This window comes from Typopeltis vanoorti, chromosome 1 (genome assembly GCF_054136105.1).
Source record: "Typopeltis vanoorti isolate ZY-2024b chromosome 1, IOZ_Tvanoo_1.0, whole genome shotgun sequence".
In the NCBI taxonomy this organism is placed as follows: Eukaryota; Metazoa; Arthropoda; class Arachnida; order Uropygi; family Thelyphonidae; genus Typopeltis; species Typopeltis vanoorti.
Genome location: NC_143549.1, coordinates 164092760 through 164115326, shown reverse-complemented (window position 1 = coordinate 164115326; position 22567 = coordinate 164092760). Strand labels below are relative to the sequence as shown.

Genomic DNA, 22567 nt, shown 5'->3' with positions numbered 1-22567 from the left:
AATGGAGTACAGTTTGGAGGCAAAAACATAACCGTAAAATTTCCATCCGTACTAATCAATTCATCTGCCGGAGGATGTCCAGGACAGTTATCCAATAATAAAAGTGCTTTCTGTTCCAAATTCTGGGATTTTAAATAAGTTTTAACAGACGGTACGAAATCGTTGTGAAACCAGTTTGAAAAAAAGTTCGATATTCATCCATCCTTAACGTTGACTTCGGTACAAAACCGGAAGGCAGCAGTTCTTAAATGGTCTTAGGTTTCTTGATTTTACAATCATAAGTAACTTTAATTTAGGTTTGCCTGAGGTATTTGCACAAGGCATGATCGTGACACACTCTTTGAACATTTTTCGACCGGGTGCTGAGGCTTCATCTCTGTGAACTAGAGTTTTCTCTTTTAACGACCTCCAACAAAGACCACTTTCGTCCGCATTATAAATTTGATCATCGGTTAAATTTAATTCAAGAATTTTTTCTAAAAAAGCTTTTTGTAATATGGTGGAAAAGTCACTAGACAGTTTTTCCCCTGATATTGATAGGTACTGAATACCGTGGCGTGTCTTAAATTTTTCTAGTCAACCATCACTTGCTTTGAATTTCTGATCCGGGTAAATTTGTGAATGGAAATGCTTAGCTTTCTACTTTAAAATGTCTCCGGAGATGGGAGTAAGACGATTTCTTTCTTGAAGAAACCACGTGTAAACAGCAGAATCAAGTAAAGAAAAATCACTTGTTTTCAGAGTTTGTCTCTTGCTTGGTCCTTCTCCTGTGGTTGAAACATAAGTTAAAATCCTATCTTTGTTTTGTTTTTTATGTCACTGATTGTAGATTTGCCAACATTGTATTTAGTAGCAAGTTGTATGGCTGCTTCACCTTTTTCCAGACACTGAATTATTTTACACTTATCCGACAATGATAATGTTACGTGTTTTCTTTTATTAGGCTTCAACCCGGTAGCCATTTTAACGAAATAAATTTTAGTGTTAAAAACAGTAAAATAAAAAATGAAGTTAATAAACAAAAAAATTGTCTGAAAAATAAAATCGCTTACTAAAACAATCGATAATCATTCACTGAAAACTTACGAAAGCACAAAACAATAAACGACAACTCAGACAACGTTTGATTTCAATAACCAAAGAAAAACTGAGCATTATATACAATCAGGCTTTAAGCTAAGTCGTTGTTGAAGGAACGTAAAGATAAACAAACACTGTGCAATACTGGTGACTAATCAGTTCATTAAGGACAGCGGTGATACATGCCGACAATATGGTACGTACCGTACGTATATAAAAGCAAACGTGAACACACAATAAATCAAAATAGGTCTACAGTATAACTGTACAATCGACAATATGAAAAAAATACTGTACTGTAATAATAATAAAATAAATAATAACATTTAAAATAATAATTATTAAATAAAAATAATAGCACACAAAATAATAATACGTAATAAATAAAACGTTTTTTTTTCTTTCAAACCGCAGTTCGGATTACTGGAGGGTTCGGACTAAAGAGGTTCGGATTAGCGAGATACCACTGTACTGTACTTGAATCTGTTAAGGAAGCTAAAGCAAATGGGAATGGAACTGGATTGGTGAGCTGGATAAATGGGTGGCTGTTAGATAGGTATCAGAGAGTAGTGTATGGTGGAGTAGAGTGAAAGATTAAAAAAGTGACCAGTGGTGTGCCACAAGGCTCTGTTCTTGGTCCACTGTTGTTAAATCTGTATATTAACGATATTGGAGATAATTTGATTTCCAGAGTTGATATCCAGTTGTTTGCTGATGATATTAAGTTGGGAAGAGCTATAATAAATAAAGGTGATATAGCGATCCTGCAGGATGATTTGAATAAGCTTTATCAGTGGATCAAAGAATAATGGTTTTTCTTTTAATGTGGCTAAATATAAAGTTATTCACTTTGGATTGAAAATGTTTCCGTCTGTGTATTCTACTGATGGGATTTCATTTGCTGGAAACTGATGAAACCAGGATCTGTGAGTTATGGTTGGCAAAAAAAATCATTATTCCTCTTTGTAAGTCTCTGATATGGCCCCATCTGACTATTGTGCTTGGATTTGGTCACCTGCGTTTCTCTGTGATGTGGAGCTGGTTGAGAAGATTCAGAGGTGGGCAACTAATATGGTTTCAGAGTTGTGGAATGTTCCATATGAAGAGATTGGAGATTTGTAGATTACAAAAATTGGCAGATAGAAGGAAGAGGGGGTGAAAAGACAAACATTCAAGTTAATGAAAGAGTTTTATAGAATGGAAGTGGAAAAAATTATTCACTATATGACGGGTGGGGACAGAATAAGAAGTTATCATTGGAAAGTTTAATAAACCTTTAGTTAGAAAGAATGCGAGCTTGAGATTTTTTGCTACCAGGGTGGTGAATGAGCAGAATGGCTGGCCTACAGTCCTTGTTAGTTCGTCAGTAAATCATTTTAAGGAGAGGTATGATAGGAACAAGCCTCCATAGCTCAGTCAGTATAGATGAAGCCATTCGGTCGGAAAAGACCTGGGTTCGATTCCCGTCAGTGATGCAAGGAACCTTTATCTGGTCTCTTTTGACTAAAGGTGAGTTAGCCAGTCTCATATGGAGGTAGGGGGTTTTTTCGCCCAGAAACTCGGGTTTTTTGTCCTCCAGAACAGGAAAACTGGTCTCGTGAACACATGCTTCTACAGACATTGGACATCACCAGGAATAAGGAGCAACCAATGTATTCTGTAGGATTTCGGTTCCGAATACCTACACGGTAAAATCTGTGTCAATATCAATTACCTTCTGCCTCCCGTGGTGAAATTCTGATTGAATTGTGGATGGTATAATAGATACATTGTGAACTATGCAGTGGGCCTCAAGCGATGAGTGTTTTGACTCCATGGAAATGCCCATTAACAATAATAATAAATTTATTCAATTGGCTACTCAATATAACAGATTTATTCTACTATCTATATCTATATCATCCATATTTAATTTGCCATCTTTACTAAAAATTACGACTAAACAGATGAAATATTTTAATTCTCCTATTTTACTTGTCCTATTGAAAATGCAGGTAAAGTTTTCCGTTTTTTTTTTTTTTTTTTTTTTTTTCATGCTAAACTTGTAACAGCTCTTATTCAACTTAATTAAAGAATCCTGAAAACTTGCGCTGAACTCATTTTGAAGTAAAATATCAACATCTGCATTAACATTTGATATCTCTGAAAAAAAGTGACAGTTTACTGCCACTTTTTTTCATAATGTGATGTTACTTTTAGAAGATTATGCACTTTCTGTACTATAATAGCAGCAGTGTTACCTTTATCAGCCTTGGTTATAGTAATCTTGTTACGGTATAGCTTTTTTTTAAGGTTATTATTTCTTTTAGTGGAATTTTTCTTTTAGGAAGGAGGAGGGTGGGATTTGAATTTGGTCACAATTTTGATAAGTAAATGAATATTGCTGACTATTACATGAGGTAGATCATATAATATATCCTGCGGTTGTGATGTTATTTCTACTTAAAGTAGAAATAATGGCATGCTTCAGTGCGACTGCAAAGTTATGATCTCCGCTGAGAACACTGACAGCTTCTCCTGTTAAGGCTAGTGGTAATAGGTTAACAATGAAATAAACTCTTGTTTATTTTGTTCCTTGGTGTTGTGAATTATATCGCTAACTAATGAAAAACTGTCAACACTTCAGTGTTTCTACATGTTTGAAAATACTTTGCAGATGATATCACACGTAAAGCACTGAATTTAGTTAAATGGAAATTGAAACTGACATGGAAGTGCAAGAAGTTGGCCTTTTTGATGTTGGGATACTAATATCATCCCTAATTGTGTCAATTTAAACAAAAGTTTCGTTCAGCAATAGCTCAGCGCATTTACAAATGGTTGAGTCCAGCACATAATATAATACTAATTATCTAGCACATAGGCTAGATAATTAGTATTATTTGGCAGTTTATAAATATAGCTATCAACACTGTAGAATGAAACGTGAGCAGTCCTTAATATTTCTGATCTCTGAAGCTGCAATAACCAAACCATTCAAAGAAGTTATTAGTTGCCATAAAGAAAAAAAAAAAAATGAACTATGCCAAACGTGCTATAGACCAACCAGAACTGCTTAGGTGTGAAAGCATCATCACTAACTTTTATTACTATTATTGCACGTGGTACCTCCACAGAATCAAAAGACTCATCACAGGAGACCCAAACTATCCACACAGTATCTATTGTACCTCTCTTTGAAGTGAGTTGTGTATGTTTTGTCTTTCAGTATTTACTGACAGACAAAACACGAAAAACTAACTAGCAAACTATTCCACTCATTCACCCAGATCCGGATTAAGGTATGTCATCACCTTGGGCAGATGGCTGGTTGGTGGCTCCCTCTCCTCAAAAATAAAGTCCCAATTTATTTCCATAAAAAGACATTTATTTTTTGAAATCTTAAATTTATCTTACATTCTTTTTTTTTTTGTTTACAAAAAATGGTTTCTCAATTTAGGACATGCAAAAATATTGATCTATTCTGAGATATTCATTTTTCAAGCAAGCACATAATAACCAACGAGTTTACTCTATTCTCTCTAAGAAATTATCTTTTTGTTTTTCACTCACTTTAGCTGAAAATCTCTCTCTCTCCCTCCTGTATAGTTTATAATTAGCAGCATTAGATAAATCCTTACAGCAACCTCTTAAGTTTGGGAAGACAAGTTTTTCATTGTTCTTTTTCTTGATGGAAGAGTACATCTTATGTTGAGGATCAACATTTTCAAGTTTCATGTAACATCGGAAGTGTATTTTATATTATTATGAAAATTCATATTAAAAATATTCATTTATTAGACAAAAAAAAATCAAAACAGTTTTTGTGTGCCCTTTAAAACCACACACCATAGCAAATGCCTAGTTTTCTCATTTATTAATCAGAGACTGCATTTACCACTCTCCAAGCTAAAAATCTAGTCCTCACAACTTGCTAACCACACTTTTATTCAATTTCCAGGCAAAATGTCTTGTTCTGTCCTCTCTAGTTAAGTGCTGAAATATTGCCTCTGCATCGATCCTATATCAAACCCGTTTAGTAATTTAAATGTTTTTATTATATCCCCTCTTTTTTGCCTTTTTTTGCAACTCCCAAAGCCTCAAGTATCATGACAGAGGCATTCCACAGAGCACTCACCTTCTTGATCACTTGCATCTGGATCCTCACCACCACATCCTCATCTCTGAGAAACCCAGGTGACCAGAGCACAAAACTGTAGCCCACATGTCACAGTAAAGAAGAATGATAACTTCCTTATCTATGCTTGTTCAGAGTTCTTCAATAACCAAGTAATCCTATGAACTATCTTGCTAATATGCCTTCTGAATAACTATCTATGAACAGCCCCAAATCCCTAGTTTCATCAATTTCTTGGTATACATAGCTTGTAACCTTTTCATCCCAAAATGCATAACATTATTCTCCACATTAAACTGGTACCTATTATCTCTCACCCACACTTTAATCCTATTTAAATTAAAATACAAGCTCTATCTACTGTATACATAGCCTTGATTCACGGCTATCCTACCCAATTTTGTGTCTCAGGGAACAGATGAATATTTCACCATTAGTCATGTGCTTTCTCCTGGAATCTGCTACTCTGTATAATATTCTGATATATATATCCATCAGCCACCCTCCTATCCATATAACCACTTTCATAACTATCCTATCTGTTAAATTCTACATAATGGCACTAGATGTGGTATCCTGTTAAACACCCTTGCAACTCCAAGCATCACTGTGTAGCCATTTTCTTTATCCAACTCAGCCGTCACTATATTATAAAAAGTTAGTAAATTACTAAGTCATGGCCTTCACAGAGCCATACTGCCCCCCTCCTACACTCCCAAAAAAGTGCAATTTTCAACCACCCATTCCTAAACTCTTTGACCAACTTTCACCACCACTCCTGAGGTACTGACTGGTCTATAATTTGCTACAGCAGTCTTGGAGCCTCTTTTATGTAACAGAACTATTTTGTTCTAATTATATGAAGAGCCAAAGGCTTCAATTCGGCGACATATAAACTTATTTAAGTTAAGGGATATTGCATCCCATATTGTTTCATAGCCGAATAAGAAACTCAACGAGTTTCGTGCCGAATATAGTAAATATATACAGTTCGGTGAGTCCAAGCATAAGCAAATACCTGGATAGTGTTACAACTGACCTTAAAGGGAGTACAACACTGAGGCAACTCATGGTAAAGGCGGAGCAAGCCCCAACTGAGTTGCTTCAGTGTTGCACTCCCTTTCAGTTGTAACTTTATCCAGGTATTTGCTTATGCTTGGACTCGCCGAACTTTATATATTTACTATATTCGGCATGAAACTCGTTGAGTTTCTTATTCGGATATGAAACAATATGGGATGTAATATCCCTTAACTTAAATAAGTTTATATGTCGCCGAATTGAAGCCTTTGGCTCTTCATATAATTAATAATTTATTAGGACACCTTCTTGGCAATTCTCATAGTAGGGTATATGTAAGTTCTGTTCGCTACAAACTTGGTATTTCTAGGTCTACCTACTCACTGATGAGACCTCAATAAAGGTTGAAACCGGTCTGGGTAGTGACCTTCTCTCACTCATAATGTAGAACAGTAATACAGCTCCTAGGAGCTGGGTTTCACATTATTGGGAAATATCAAGAATAGTGATCAGAGCTTGATCCACCCTTACCATGAGTTGCCTCAGTGATGCACTCTCTTTAGGATCAGTTGTAACACTATCCAGGTATTTGCTTACGCTTGGACTCGCCAAACTTTATATATTTACTATATTCAGCATGAAACTCGTTGAGTTTCTTATTCAGCTATGAAACAATATGGGATGTAATATCCCTTAACTTAAATATATTTTGTTCTATTCCACTTCCTTGGGATTTACCAGAGCTGAGAATAAAAATCTAGTCTGAAGTGCCAATTCCTTTGTACATTCTTGTAATATACAAGCAGATATCCTAATCTTATCCCATGGCAGCATTTGCAATGAGATTTTGCAATATTTTAACTACTTCCAAATCATCAATCTCTAATAACATCTGTCACCACAGTATTCTCACTTGAATGATAGATCCTTGCACACTTTAATGGAAGAAGCTATTAATGCTTTCAGTAGAGGTCACAACTTTGCATTCACACCGAATCAAGTACCAATAAATAAATACCAAATAAATAATCGAGTATAAAGTTTAAATAAACATTCAACAGGATATGATCTACCATCATATCCAAAGTCGGTGTGTGCGTGAGATTTTTGATAAACGATGACAAGACCTGGTGTAAAATGATACCATGGTTTCCTTGCACTGGGTAGGTGTGCATAGTATATCCGAAAGCTTCATTTAATTTTTTTTTTACGAACCAGTTCATATATGGCATTTCCATTTTTCTGCCAAAGTACAGGATGATCTTTAACTGGTTGGATGAGAGGCTAATCCAGATTTGTGCTTTCCTCTTCCTTTCCGTATCTTTAAACACAAATTTGTTTACAAATGTGTCAAAGGTCTTTTTTTTTTTATTCCCTCCAGAAACTATATGACTTTTTAAACACCATACGGAAAACATTTTCTACTAGTTTCAAGAAAAAGACTGAACAATTAAAGGATCTTGCTACGGCGCACTTCTATGTTTGCTTCTAGCAGATTTATTTATGGGATCACTTGAACATAATGCCCTAGAAAAGTATCGACAGCAGACAGTATGAAATGCAAAAGTTGCTTCTTTCGCAGCTATTACCAAATCTTTGTCAACTGGTTTCAGTGCTTTTAAAAAAAGACCGAAGTGTTGAACAAGCAGCTGCTGTCAAACCATCTTTATGTTTGGCTCATTTCAAATGTTCTTTTAAGTCAGAATGTCCACCAAGAGAAGTGGCAAATTTAGAAAAGCAAAGCTGGGCGGGCCACAAGCATTATTCTAGAACGGGTATTCGTTTTGCAATTCACTATTAATTTTACAGCTTCTTTTTTGGCATTGCAACTAATTGAAATAAAAAAATATATATTTAATAAAAACTCATGGAAATATACTATGCGAACTAAATAAACCACCACCACAATTAATTAGAGATGACAACCACACGGTCGTGAGCCATACTGAGACTGACAGCATTATATAACAGAAAAACATCTGCTTTTATTTTATATCCATTCTTGCATTTTCTAAACCTGACAAAATGACGAACTTTGGGACCTGACCTTCAAACTGGGACGTATGATCAGCCTATTTATATAGGAACTCACAAGAACTTTAAACTTCATTTTATCCTATAAAAGAAGATGCCAAAATTGGGACTTCATATGTCCGTTACAATTTAAATTTAGTGTTCATGCCAAAATGATTTTTCATGCTTGCATAGAGCGACAAACTAGTTGAACTGTAAAGATGCTAGAAAACTAGTGAAATATTAGCAGCTATTTCTTTAGCTTTTTTATTCACAAAAGGTTGTGAACATATAGTACATTATTACCATGGATGAACTAAGTCTTTTATTTTTTAAAATTAATTTATATTTTTTCTGTATTTGTCATTTTCATCTGGTTCAAAAACCCTGCTCTAGATGCCAAACATAGAAATTTTCTAAGCTACTTCAAGCCTCCAGTTAAATGGGGAGGTCTAGCAGTGGGTGATGAAATTCATCTCCCACCTAAAAATAATTACAAACATTCATGTTTACAGTGGGATTCTAACCCACTGTAGACATAGATATCCACTCAGCCAACCAGACATACAAATAAATGCTTATTTTGTTCCTTGGTGTTATGATTATAATGCTAGACCTCTAATAAATTTCCAAAGTGCAAGCTGGTCCATACCATTCTTGTTATAAACTGTTTACCTGATGATTTTGGCGATCTTACTTTTTAGGCAAATAACATGGTAAAAGAGGCGAGTTCTAGGTTCCTAAAATGTACAACAGAGACAAAAGCATTGCATTGTAGGATATGAATACCAGCATAACTGATATCAGAAGATTCAGGTATACAAAATTTGAAGAAATATTGCACCGCCAAAAATATCAATGATACAAGCCTGACCACCAGTTAGGATAAAAAGGGAAATCACTCTTTCTCTCTTTTTGATTTACATAGTGACTAGAGTCTGCCCAGAATAAAGTATATTTTTAAGAATATACAGTAATAATTAAAGGTTACTCCAGGAACTTATTACTCTTCTCTAAGTTTTCACTATTCTGTGTGAAGATTTTAGAATGTTGGTTAGAGCTCGCATATAAAAAAAATGGGTTGAAAGAGAATCTATAATTTACAAAGAGCATCATGGGTTTACTACAGGAATGTCATGCTTGGGCAATTTGTTCACATTTTATAATACTCTCATGGCTGAGTTAGACACAGGGAGTGGCTACACTTGAGTTTTGCAAAGGGTTTTGATAGAATACAGCATATATGATAGGTGTGAATAAGAGAATGGATAACTAACAAATATCAAAAAGTGGTTATGAAGAGTGCGAGTGTGCAAAATTTAAGGTGACCATTGGTGTGTTACAAGGTTCAGTATTCAGTCCATTGTTATTTAATCTTTATTTACATTAATGACACTGGGAAGGGTTAGATAGGTGACATGCTGCTGTTTGCTAATGATTCATAGAGTAATCAGGAATGTGACTGGCATGTAGCACTTACAGAATGATCTGAATAGGCTGGAACTGTAAAAATGGTTGCTAGCTAATGTTGGAAATGTAAAGTCCTGAACTTTGATGTAACAAGACGTCTAATGGCATATTATATTGGCAGGATTATGTTAGAAGAAACCGATGAGGCTAGGGATGTTGGAGTTTTATTAGATAGGAAGTTGAAGCTCAAAGAGCCATACAGCAAAGACTGCAAATACAACTCAGAGGATAATTGCAACACTAAAACGAATATTGGCATATAAGGAAGTCATCTTGCCTTTTTACGGCCTTACATGGATTATTTGTGCGCAGACTCGTGGCAATATGGAGAATGGGGGGGGGGGAGAGAGAGACGAGACAGAGATAATATCGGGAGTGTGGAACGTAGGAATTATAGGACAGACTGAAAAGGTGAGAACTATAGACATTAGCAAACAGGAGAAAGCAGGATGATATGACAGAGACCTTCAAACTTCTCAAAGGGCTATGGAGAATACCAGTAATGGAATTTTTAATTTTATGGAGAGGGCATCCATGGAATGAATGCAATCAAGAGAAGGGCAAGAGAGCCAGATTTTTCTTTCATAGGGTGGTGCATGATTGGAATGGCTTGCCTATGGAGATGGAGTGCAAGTGGTGTGAATCTCAAGGAGTCCTAGACACCCTGGAAATCTCTGGTAATAATAATAATAATTTTTATTTATTCATTTCGTATAGGGGTTCCCCCTTTCTTCTCCCTGTCCCTTAGGAGTTGAGCCTTCCTAATAAGGGAATTAAGTATGTATTTTATGACTGTAGATCGGTGTGTGTTCATGGGGCCGGTTTGCATGTTCTGAAGGATGAAAAACCCGAGTTTTTGAGTGAAAAACCATCTACCTCTGTATGAGACCAATTAATTCACCTTTAGTCGAAAAAGACCAGGTAAAGGTTCCTCATGTCATGGACGGGAATCTAGCCTAGATCTTTCCAACCAAAGGGCTTCGTCTATGCCGACTGAGCTACAGAGGCTCTAAAAATAATAATAATATTATTATTATTTATTTATTCGAACCAAACAATTCCTTTCCGTGGATTCGATGGCAGCTATAGTAGCTAGAAGATCTGGTAACCTTCTCACTGAAAGCTGCTTAGCAAGAGATGAGATGGTAACAACAGATACACTTGTTGCTACTCCCGTTAGGACAGGATGCAGTGGCAACAGAATCGCAATATCCATACCAGCACAAACATCATATGATAGAAAATTAAATATCAGCAGGTTCAGTTTTATAAACATAGTATTAAGTTATTAATTATTAATATGGAAACTAAAAATGTATGTCAATATTTTCTTATGACATAAAATGAAAATGATATTCGGGTACGATTTTCTAAATATCTGCATTAATTTTATTCTTTAGCTTGTTAATTCTGAGACCTGTACTATTATTAATGTCAGTTCCTGGCACATTTATTTTGCAGTTCTTGTAACCCACAGATTATATTTGTTATGAGATCAAACTTCCACAGAGATACTTATACATATGTTATTAACCGTTCCGTTTCGGAGATTATCAGTTAGGATAGGTTTGTCTTAAAATTCTGAAGAAATCAAGCTTACTATCCATTTGTCTTCAAAGATCAGGTATGTAAAGTTTACACTGTACAGCACAATGCAAAAACATAAGCAATAGTATTGCCCTTAATCACCTTACCGGCCATTAAAGATCAAACACGCACCCTCAAAAGCTTCGTATCCATCATAAATTTCAATGTAATATCAAATGTATTACAATTTTAATATGAACTTTGCATCCATGGAAATGTGGACGTATATATACATCCTGCCCGGTAGCGTGGTTAAGCAAACGTATCCTTGAATACCTACGTGTGTATTTTAGCCCCCCCCCCCCCCATAAAAAAAGCTTGAAAATTATATATAAGTAGCTTTCATGACCGATTTACTACAAATAATGCAGCTCTTAAAGTATATTTTGAAGAAATTATAGAAATTGGCTCTTCCTCGCTAAAAATTGACGAACTCGGCTTCGGTTACAATAATAAATATATTTCTAATATTCGTGGTGTCGGCATAGCTTAGAGCTAGGAGATTAAGGTTCTGTCTTGCATCTTAAGATGATGATAATTGTCTATCATCTGAGGCAGTGTTTCTCAAAGTGTGGTACGCATACCACGGAGATAAGCGAAAGGTCTTCAGGGGGTATGTGGCAATTTTCGACTATGCATCATTAACGCATGGAATCATTATTAAGAAAAAAATAATTATTTTAAACGTATATATTTCTCAATAAGTTATATATTATGTATGAATTCTCCTACTCAAATTGCGAGTTACTATTGCCACGACGTTCAAGTCCTGGCTACAGTAACTCGCTTCCTGCAGTAAACATATGCCCTCCCCAACAGCGTCACTATACTGAAGATTCAAGAAAAACAAGTAGAAGGTACAGAGACATTTGCTGTCTGTGTAATATATTTCTCAACATATAGTGCAATTAGAAACAACTGGGATAAAAAAGGCACTAACTAATGAATCATATCTCCCCTCCAACAAAAACTGCTGTAGAGACTCAAGCAAAACTATGCATCATTAACGCATGGAATCATGCGTTAATGAATTTTGATAATGTCAATCAAAACCATATGTTGCACCTGCAACATATGGTTTTGATTGACACCACCCTGTCGTGAACGTGTTAAAACTAAGAAATATATAGTGAATGTGTTTCAGATATTATGGAATTCGGTTGAAGAGAATTAGCATTTCAACGCAACTGTTGGCTTGCCTTTTTCTTTGGTTTGCACAATCTTTTGTTAATACCGCACCAATCATATGCACTTCTTCATAGTTGCTCTATCTCTACTGGCCTACTATTGCTGTTTGTTTCAAGCTCTGCTTTTACCTCTCCGTCATTTGTGAAGAATGTTCATTACATATCTCAAGTCTTGTAAATTATTGGTAATTTTTGCTTGAAACAATGGGAAAGAAGATGAAGCTATTTGAGTAGATGACTTTGACGATGCATGCGAGGAAACTGTTCTCGATGCCAAAAGTAGCGATAGCGAATAGGAGCTTCTTGGTAAGTCACACCATTTTCAGTTCTTTTCTGAAAACTTTAGTTTCCGAAAATCCCCGCATATATCTCGCACCACGATTTTTTAGCTTTAATTTTAGGAAAAAAGTGCGAGTTATATTCAAGTAAATATAATTTTTTTAGCTTTCAAATTCTTAAGTATGGATCATTGGTTAAAGACTGGATTTATAAAACGCACAAAAGAGAGCAATATAGCAAATACAAGTAGCTATAAAGCAACAAGAAAACGTTGATATTGTATCTGGATCAAATGAAATTGATATGGGTGTATCATCTGACATCTCTAGAGAACCAACTAGGAAGAAGATGAAAAATCTTCGTAAGTATGATATGAATTACTTGAAATGTAATTCGAGTAATAATATCTAAAAACACGGCCTACAGATTGTAGTAACCCTTTATCTTTTCAAATAGTTTTCACCGCGCGACTTAAAAATCAAATTTTATCTTCGTTAAACTTGCGTTCAGCCCGTATCGCGCATGTAGTTATAAGTAGCAAATTTATATTAGAGGAAATACCCTTTAGCACGCATTACGTCAATTGGTTACCATATAAAGTGTTTATTGTTGAAAATTGTCTTCGTTTTCTGTCAGGAAAGCACATTAAAAATCAAAAGTGTGTTAATCTCAAGCTGAGCACTTTATTTTCTGGTGAGTTACATACAATATATAATGCTTTTTTTATGTAAAAAAATTATTTTTATAGTAATGGCCACTTAGAGGGCTTCTGCGATATGGTTGAAAACGAAATTAGTGAATTAATTGATTAGGAAATAGATTTAAATGAGGAGGAACTGATACAATTAATAGATGACGTCGAACCAAGTGGGGGGGGGGGAGTTTTGTCGAAGATTCTGATTGTGATGAATCCGTTAAAGAATTCAGTTTAAAGAAATTAGCAGAAGGATTGGACTTGGTGAGAAAGTTAGGAAGTAATTTTACGGACAATGATCCGTCAATGAAGCGCTCCGGAAAATTCATGAGACAATTGGATATTTGTTTAGCTCCATATTATGAACTTAATAAAAATTTTCAGCATAGTGGTAAGCAAGGTCTTATTATTGACTGCTTGATAACTAAACCAACCGAAGTATGCAATGAGAATTATACAAACGATGTCCAAGAGATTTCAAGTGATGACGACGTCAGGCCACTCGTAAATAAAGAACATCTACGAAATGCTCGTTTTGAAGACAGTGATGAAGATTAAAATATGCACTTTATTTTATTTTGCCTAAAACATTTATGCATTATGTGCAATGAAGTTTACGTACAATTTGTATTTTTTTTATAATTTTATACTATGCATTTGCTTCATAGTTTATGTTTTCTTAACTTACATGAATTACCTGAATTAAATAAAAATATTTTTTGTTGGGTATGTCATTATATAATTAAAAAAAAAAAAACGATTTCTGAACATAACCCTACTTTTTCTATGTGATCTAAGTCTCACATAACGCGGCTTTTCGATGGAACCTAACATTCGCGTTATACGAGGGTTAGGTGTGTGTGTGTGTGTGTGTATATATATATATATATATATAATCACCTGGAGAAGATAAGCTAGGTTCAGAACTATATAAATACGCAGGAACAAGATTCAAAGAAAGACTTATTTTTAAATAAAATTTATTCAATTGGTATCCCCCCAATAGAATAGAAAAAAGCAATTGTGATTCCTATCTTTAAAAAAGGTAATAGAGATGACCCTAAAAATTATAGAGGTATCAGTAGTATACTAAATTCCTGTTACAAAATATATAGCAGAATCTTAAATAGCAAACTAATGAAATATTCCGAAAACTTTATTTTAGAAGCAGAATGGATTTAGAAAAGGACGATCATGTATAAGACCCGGCCTTTTGCCTAAAATTAATAATAGAGAAAAGAAGAGAATACAATTTAGAAACACATATTGCATTTATTGACTTTGAAAAAGCATTTGACAGTTAAAAGAAACATATTATTTAACATATTAAAAGAAAGACAAATAACAAATAATATCCTAAAAGCTATCACAAGTATATATGAAAATAATCAAATACAAATAAGATTAAATCACGAGCTATCATATACTAGAGAGATAAACCAAGGGGTCCGACAGGGATGTCCCCTCTCAGCAACTCTTTTTAATATCTACTTAAATGAAATATTAATAAAATGAAATAAAAATTTACATCAAGGAATTAAACTTTCTCCTACAGTAAACTTAAACACTCTCCTCTTTGCCGACGACCAAATAATAATTACAAATTCTGAAGGTAATTTACAGAAAGCTATTTTAGATCTAAATGAGATATCTAAAGATTATGGTATGATAATATCAACAGAAAAATCAAAAACTATGGCCTTTAAAGGACAAGATCCAACAAGAACTAAAATAGTAATAGATAACAAGATCTTAGAACAGGTGAATTCATTTAACTACCTAGGATGCATGATCACATATGAAAATGAAAAAAGATATAAACGTAAAAATTGCAAAATATTTAAACATAACAGGTGTAATTAACTCTATATTTAAACCAAACCTAGTTCAAAAACAAACCAGACTAAAAGTATACAATACATTAGCCCTACCAGTCTTAAGGTATGGAAGCGAAATCTGGACAATAAAACAAAAAAGACAAACAAAGATTAACAACTGTAAAAATGAAGTTTATGAGAAAAACTGCAAAGTATACCCTACTTGGTCACAAAAGAAACGAAGAAATTATGAAAGAATTAAACCAAGAACCAGTAACAGAAAAAATTTAAAAATATAAACATAAATGGATGGAACACGTTTAAAGAATGAAAACAGAAAGATTACCAAAACAAGCCTTAAAGTACAAGCCATTAGGAAAAAGAAAACCAGGACATCCTCTTAAACGATTCAACGATGACTTCTAAGACCGGAACAGCCATGCTAGGCCTAAATCCTTCATACACATGATGATGATGATAATAATAATTATTATTAAGAGACCTCCAAGGAGTCAGGGATTCATCGAGGGAGGCCACATACCACACGCACCAGCTATCATACTTGTTCTTGAATTTATTCATGTTGCTTGTACACACAACATCCAATGGCAATCCATTCCAATCATGCACCATTCTATGAGAGAAAAATCTAGATCTCACCCCCCTCTTGGGGTATTCATTCTCAGCTTCCAAGGATGCCATCGTGTCCTTTCCCCCACCATCCATAAAATAAAAAAAAATTCCATCAACTGGAATCCTGTATGACCCTTTTAGATGTTTGTAAGTCTCAATCATATCACCCTTCTTTCTCTTGTTTGCTAGTGTCTGCAGTATACAAATTCTCAATGTCTTCATAATCAGTATTTCACAATCCTGATATTTTTAACACTCTCCTTTTCACTCTCTCAACTGTAACAGAATCACAACGGAAACCAGGAGACCATACTGCGCACAATAGTCCAAGTGAAGTCTTATCAAAGCCTTGTAAATAGGCAAAATAACATCCTTATCTTTAATGTCAAAGTTCGTTTCTACATTCCAGTTATCTTCTGAGTTGTATTTGCAACTTTGCATTATGGCTCTTGAACTTCAACTTCCTATGTACTAAAACTCCAAGATCCTTAATCTGACCAGTTTCTTCTAGCATAATCACACTAATGTAATATGGCATTTGGTAACTCATCACACTAAAAGTTCACTACATTACATTTACTAACAATGAACTGATAGCCATTTTCACATGCCCACAATTCCAACCTATTCAAATAAGTCTGCAAGTCCTGCATATCAGCAGCATTCCTGATTACCCTACCTATCTTTGCATCATCAGTAAATAGCTGTATGTCGCCTGTCAAATCCTTCCCAATGCCATTAATGTATAGATTGAATAACAGTGGACCAAGGACTGATCCTTGTAGTACACCACTGGTTACCTTAAATTCTACAGACTCACATCCCCCGTATAACTCTTTACGGAGGATGTGATACCTTGTATTAAGGTTTAACTCTTAATACAAAGGTATTAAGAGTTAAACCTGAATGTAACTAATTGAAATGTCATGTAACTGATCCCCCGTATACCACTTTTTGATATTTGTCAGTAAGCCATCCTCTTATCCATGTGATGTTTTATAACCCAAACCCATATTTTCCAATTTACACAAGTCTTCCATGCTGTATTCTGTCAAAATCCTTAGCAAAATTCAAAAGTATCATGGAGTATCCAGTCCCCTTGTCTACCTCAATGGTAACATTATTATAGAATGTGAGCAAGGTGCTAAAACATGACCTTCCCTTAATAAACCCACAGTGTTCATTGCAAAGTAGAGATTTTCTCATACATCTGAGTTTCTTCATCCAGTGAAGAGGTAACAGTAAGCTCGATGTTGCATACACCCAGTTGACAGCTTTTAGCAAAATAGGCACGCATTAGTTGAACAACATCTTCTGCATCTTCGACCCTCAGCACCATCTGCATTCAGTAGAGTTATTCTTTTATATTCATTCCTTCTTTTACTTTATCTATAGGTTTCAGAACTAGTTTCTTTTCATACTCAGACTTTGCTTTCCGTTCAACAATAGTGACTCTTCAGGACTGCTGCTTATAATTTTCAAAACGGACATCATCCTTGTGCACACGGTATTCGCTGGCGGAACCCGCTGGTGTGTGAAGGATTGAATCCTTTCTCGGCTTACTAACTGGCGCTTTTAATATAAATATCTGTAAGCAAGAGAGAATTGCATTAGCACTGTAGACAATTTTCATAAATTTTTAAAATTATTTTTTCTACTTTGGGATAACGATGGTAACGTAATTTAAAAAAATTTATTTTCTTACACTACTCATTCTCCAAAGGAAATAGGCGAGATTATTATTATTTGAAACTTCCAGGGAGTCAAGGGCTCGTCGAGGGAGGCTATAAATCACCCAAACCAGCTGTCATACCTTCCCTTGAATTTATTCATTCCACTCGCTCACTGCTCTGTGAGAGAAAAACCTAGCTCTTACTCCTTTCTTGAGTATGAACAAACTTAACTTCCATGGATAAAATTATATTTATAAAATTATAATTACGGGCGAAATAGGTGTATCTGGTTCTCCCACCACCAGTCCTGATCTCAAAAATATCCTCTGAATTAATCCTATAGAAACCCTTTAGCAATTTGTATGTCTCAATCATATCTCCCCTTTTCCGCCTATCAACTAATTTCTGCAACCCACAAATCTTCAACCTGTTCTCATAAGGTTCATTCCATAGACCTGCTATCATCTTGATCACTCACCTCTGAATCCTTAGTCCTAATATATTGGAAACTGATAGCCGATCGTCACTTTCAGTCATCACTTCACTTGCGTACATTTCTGTAGCGTGCTAGACGAAAGGCGATGTTCCTAATCCTAACTTGTAACCATCCGTATGTACTAGTGTTATATGATCGATGTTGCCGAGTTTAGGGGGTAAAAATCTGTATTTCTCCTGAAGAGAACAGAACTAATTCATTTGTAGACCTCGTGTTATGCAAGTAAACACGAGGTTACACAGGCAGAGTAATTTACTTAAATTTAAATACATTTTAAGGGAAGGCCATATATCCCAAACAGGAGCCGGAGCTCTAAATATACACTGCAGGAGATGACTGCAGTGGATATTCAGAGATTTAATAGCAATTGTACTTTGTATAAAAACACATAATTTCGTGTACAAACTTCTGTTTGTCTCAGTATAATACAAACACAAGAATGTAAATTTGTAAAGCGGCAAGAGAAAGAGACAAAACACTAATCTTATCTGAAAGTGAATTTTCATGGTGATGCTAAATGTACCGGGGGGGGGGGGGGGGGGGAAGCACAATTCAACTTTTGGAAGTGTCCAAAGAGTTTGCTTCAGCAATATTAGGATTTCACATTATCTACAGCTTTCTAAAGTATGCTACCAATAATGACTTAAAGTTCATAACGATCTCTAACGTTTACTTACTAGCTAAAACTAGTCATACGAGGTCATTTTATCATATGCCACCATAACATTAGATGAATTTAATCAATGACTGTTATATACAAATATTTCTCAAAATTTCTGAAGCTCCGCATCTTAATGGAATACTAAACATAAGCGTTGAAAAATATCAGCAAGTTATTTTCATATTTTTTGTACAGAAATTCTTTTTGTCTCTGCAAATTTACAGTGTGTCTTTACCTTAATAATATAGACTGAAGGATTTTCATTCAGTCACATTTTCATTAATTCAGCATTGGACCTCAATCAATATCTCTCACACCGATTCACCTAAATTTTATGAATGAGAGCAAAATACGATGCAATGCAAATCACTGAGGGAATGCAATGTATGTAATTAAAGCACACCAAAAGAATGCGAAACTTTCGATCTACAAACCTTTCCTTTGAAAGATTGAAAATAAGATGAGGGAGGACCGAGCGAGGCAAACTCTGTTTCACCAAGTTTGAAGTCTTTTTTGGGGGGTGGGGGAGGGGGGAAATTGCCCGAACATATTAAGACATCACTTGTCAGAGAAAATAATAGCATAATATTGAAGCATGCTGCTATTATGCAACTTAATGTAACTTAACGACATTTGACGTAGGCGCCGAGTGTATTGCATATATATATTTTTATTTATTTATTTATTTTTTTTTTTTTGTATTGCAGCATTACTCTTAAATTCCCACAGTACCACAAATGTTTGTGAAAGTATTCACGGTTCAAGATGAAATCAAGGACCAGGTGTGAGACTGCTTATTGGAAGCCTGAAGCGGCTTGAAAAAAAAGTATCATGTTTAGTTTCTAGACGACTAAGAGTTAGGAATCCTTTGTTCCCAACCCTTAGCCCACCGATATTACTAAATTTATGATAGGTTTACAACCTTTCATGGGTAGGATGAACAAAAATTCTTGATATGTTTAGGCATTTTTGAGTGATAGCAGATCAAAAATAATACTAGTGAAATTACATCATTCACATCTCAAATGCAATATAGTATTCACTAAACTGCAAATAAATCAGCATAATATATCCAAAAGATAGCATGTGAATATAATGCAGTAAGATCTTATTACCGCTTACTATATTTTTAAAATATGCGCAAACGTGCCACTAATGAAAAGAAGGAATAAAATAACCCCCGGTAACACTCTTCGCATTACTAGGGTCATTAAGCGCTAAATGTGCTCACTGTTTAAAACAAAGGAAATCAGTTCATATCAACATTTTAAACAATGTTAGAAAGTCCCATTTTCTAATGTACTAATGGTAAAAAACATCTAAATTATTTTCACAGCCTGACACGTGCGTTTCTATTACACTTTGTAGGGGAGAGAGAAAAGAGACAGAGCCTAAGCACTTCAACGTGAAGTTTTCGTTACCATATGGTAGCTTACCTGTAGTAGTAGGCTTGGTCCTACCATTACTTGAAGTTGCTCCCTGTATCCACAACCCCAGAGAAAAGAGGCATACAGCCCACAAAACCATGGGGAGGCCCTTGGGCGTGGGACACAGGGCAAAACGGGAATAATAATATCCTTTTTCACCGCCGTTGCGACTTGAGTGGCGGCAACAACGAAACAGAATGGGGCAGTTGTGATGCTGCACTGCTGTTGGTGTTTCTTACCCCTGTGCTTCGACGTACTAAAGAGATGTTACTAAGGTAACGATTGCCATGGAAACTCACTCATAGTACGGTTCACGTTCTGACAAACTGTTACACAATAAATCACAAAAAGCTCTTTCATATGGATCCCGACAATATCATTAGCAAGAAGTTATGAAGTGTTACGCATCTTCTCTTAGCTCTGAATTAATATATTTCAAATAGCATTACCATTAGCGTACATCAACATTTAAACTTGACATATGCTTATTCGTGGCTTATGAATCATATGCAAATTCATTCTGCATATCAAAATTATATATCACGTCATATGAAAGGAAACGCATTTCGTAAACAGCATTACGAAACTTTTAGTTAACACAGGTGTTCAAATATTATTATTCGGTATTTTAAAATGAGGTAAATGGACTTCATCTCACACTGTATAGTGGGTCTCTAACAGCAATAAGGAAAGAAATACATACAAATTCTGAAATCTATTTTTGAAATCTATATTTGTAACCTCATACAAAGTTTTTTTGTAATATGACTAATACACGATTTATCCTAGAGTAGCTGTGGTTCAACCGATTCCTATTTGATGTTTTTTTTTTTTTTTTTTTTTTTTTTTTTTTTTTAATCTTCCTGTGGCAGCGAGATAATTATAAGACAGAATACCGGTTTTGGTGTGTTCTGGATAAATCAAAGAGTACAAACTATTTGATTGAATTCAAACCTACAGATGAATTAACTGATCTATTGATTGCTGAAAGCAATGCAACTCCTTTAATATCCCTATTTTCAATATTTAACAGAAATGTTGACCTAAAAACTATGTAAATAGTGCTCCTCCTCGACATCAACTCTTTCACAATAAGTATGAACCGACTGATCGTACCACTTTTCTGGTGTGCTCAGAAGTTGAAACGCACTTTAATAAGTACAGAAGAATGGTTTGAGAACTATTCGTATTTTGACAAACTGTTCACAGTTCACTTATTCAACAAGTTGTTTTGTGCGTTTCGCATATAGGCCTATCCTATTTGAATTTTTTTTTTTTTTTTTTTTTGCAACTTCGCCCCAACAAAAAATTATACACTGAGTTAGCTTTGCATTAGGAACACCCACCTAATAACTTGCTCGTCCACTCCACCTCTGTGTAATCAACAGCTCGCAGACACCTAGGAACGGATTCTACAAGGTGTCAAACATCCTCTGCGTAACTCGACCCATGTCCGCTGCAGCAACTCTGTCAGTTCACTCTCATTCCGTGGAGGAAGTTCAGCAGTTCTCAAATCCCGTTCTAGCATATCCCCACACATGTTCAACTGGGTTACAGTCAGTGGAGTTTGGGAACCAAGGGGCAATGTGGTGAATTCGTTGTCATGTTCCTCCAAACACTCAGTATTGTACGAACCCGATGGAAAGGTGTGTTGTCCTGTTGAAAGATGGCACTGTGGTCGGGGTAGAATTCCTGCAGATATGGATGGAGATGGTCGGCTGACAGATCCTTGTAGTGTTCAGTGTTTGTAGGACCTACTGCATGCCAGGAAAAGCTCCCCAGACCCTAACACCACCTTAACTGTTCAACCAGGGAATAGAGATTCATGCTGTTTACGCCAATGCGAACCAGGCCATCAGCATAATGCAGCAAGAAATGGGACTCATCACTCCAGACGACCTTCTTTCATCTGCCGAGGGGGGTCTACTGCTGACGTTCCTTAGCCCATGCTAGGCGTTGTTTGCAATGCCTGACCATCATCATGGTTACGCTTGTTGGTCTCCGCTGTGGAACCCCAGGCGAAGAAAGGTACGGCACATGGTGCATGTAGAAATGGGTCGAACTGCCCCACTGTTGTACTGGTGGTTGAGCTGTGTGACTGTTGCATGTCGTTGCTAAGATACTAGTCGTGACACCTGACGCTCACCTCTAGGATCAACCACGCGTGGCTAACCGCAGTGAGCCCCTCTGATGTAATGTCTGTTGATAGTTAATCCAGTCCTGGTACATCCTTGATACAGTAGTATGGTAGCAATCGAGTGCGGCTGTTTCCGAAAAACTGGCACCTGCCCTCCGAGCTCCAATTCGGAGTCAAAATGGCTTACGTAACCACGTTTCCCCTATTACTGGCAAACGTTTACTGATTATGTACAGAAGATAGATGTGCCATTTATGGGTTTTTTTTTCCCTTTTT

The 22567-nt window shown here is 35.6% G+C and overlaps 1 protein-coding gene across 2 annotated transcripts in view; it reads right to left on the bottom strand.

Annotated features, from left to right (window-relative positions):
• Positions 1-22567, bottom strand: part of LOC150110597 (uncharacterized) — a 198607-nt gene that overhangs the window by 121808 nt on the left and 54232 nt on the right. Inside the window, exon 1 of one of the 2 annotated variants that reach the window (XM_090395065.1) lies at positions 20164-20490. The exons of the other annotated variant lie outside the window; for it this stretch is intronic. Within the exon in view, the coding sequence (XP_090251191.1) occupies positions 20164-20254 (91 nt within the window). The 5' untranslated portion in view covers positions 20255-20490. Of the gene's footprint in view, positions 1-20163; positions 20491-22567 lie in introns of those variants that run through there. 2 annotated transcript variants of the gene reach the window in all.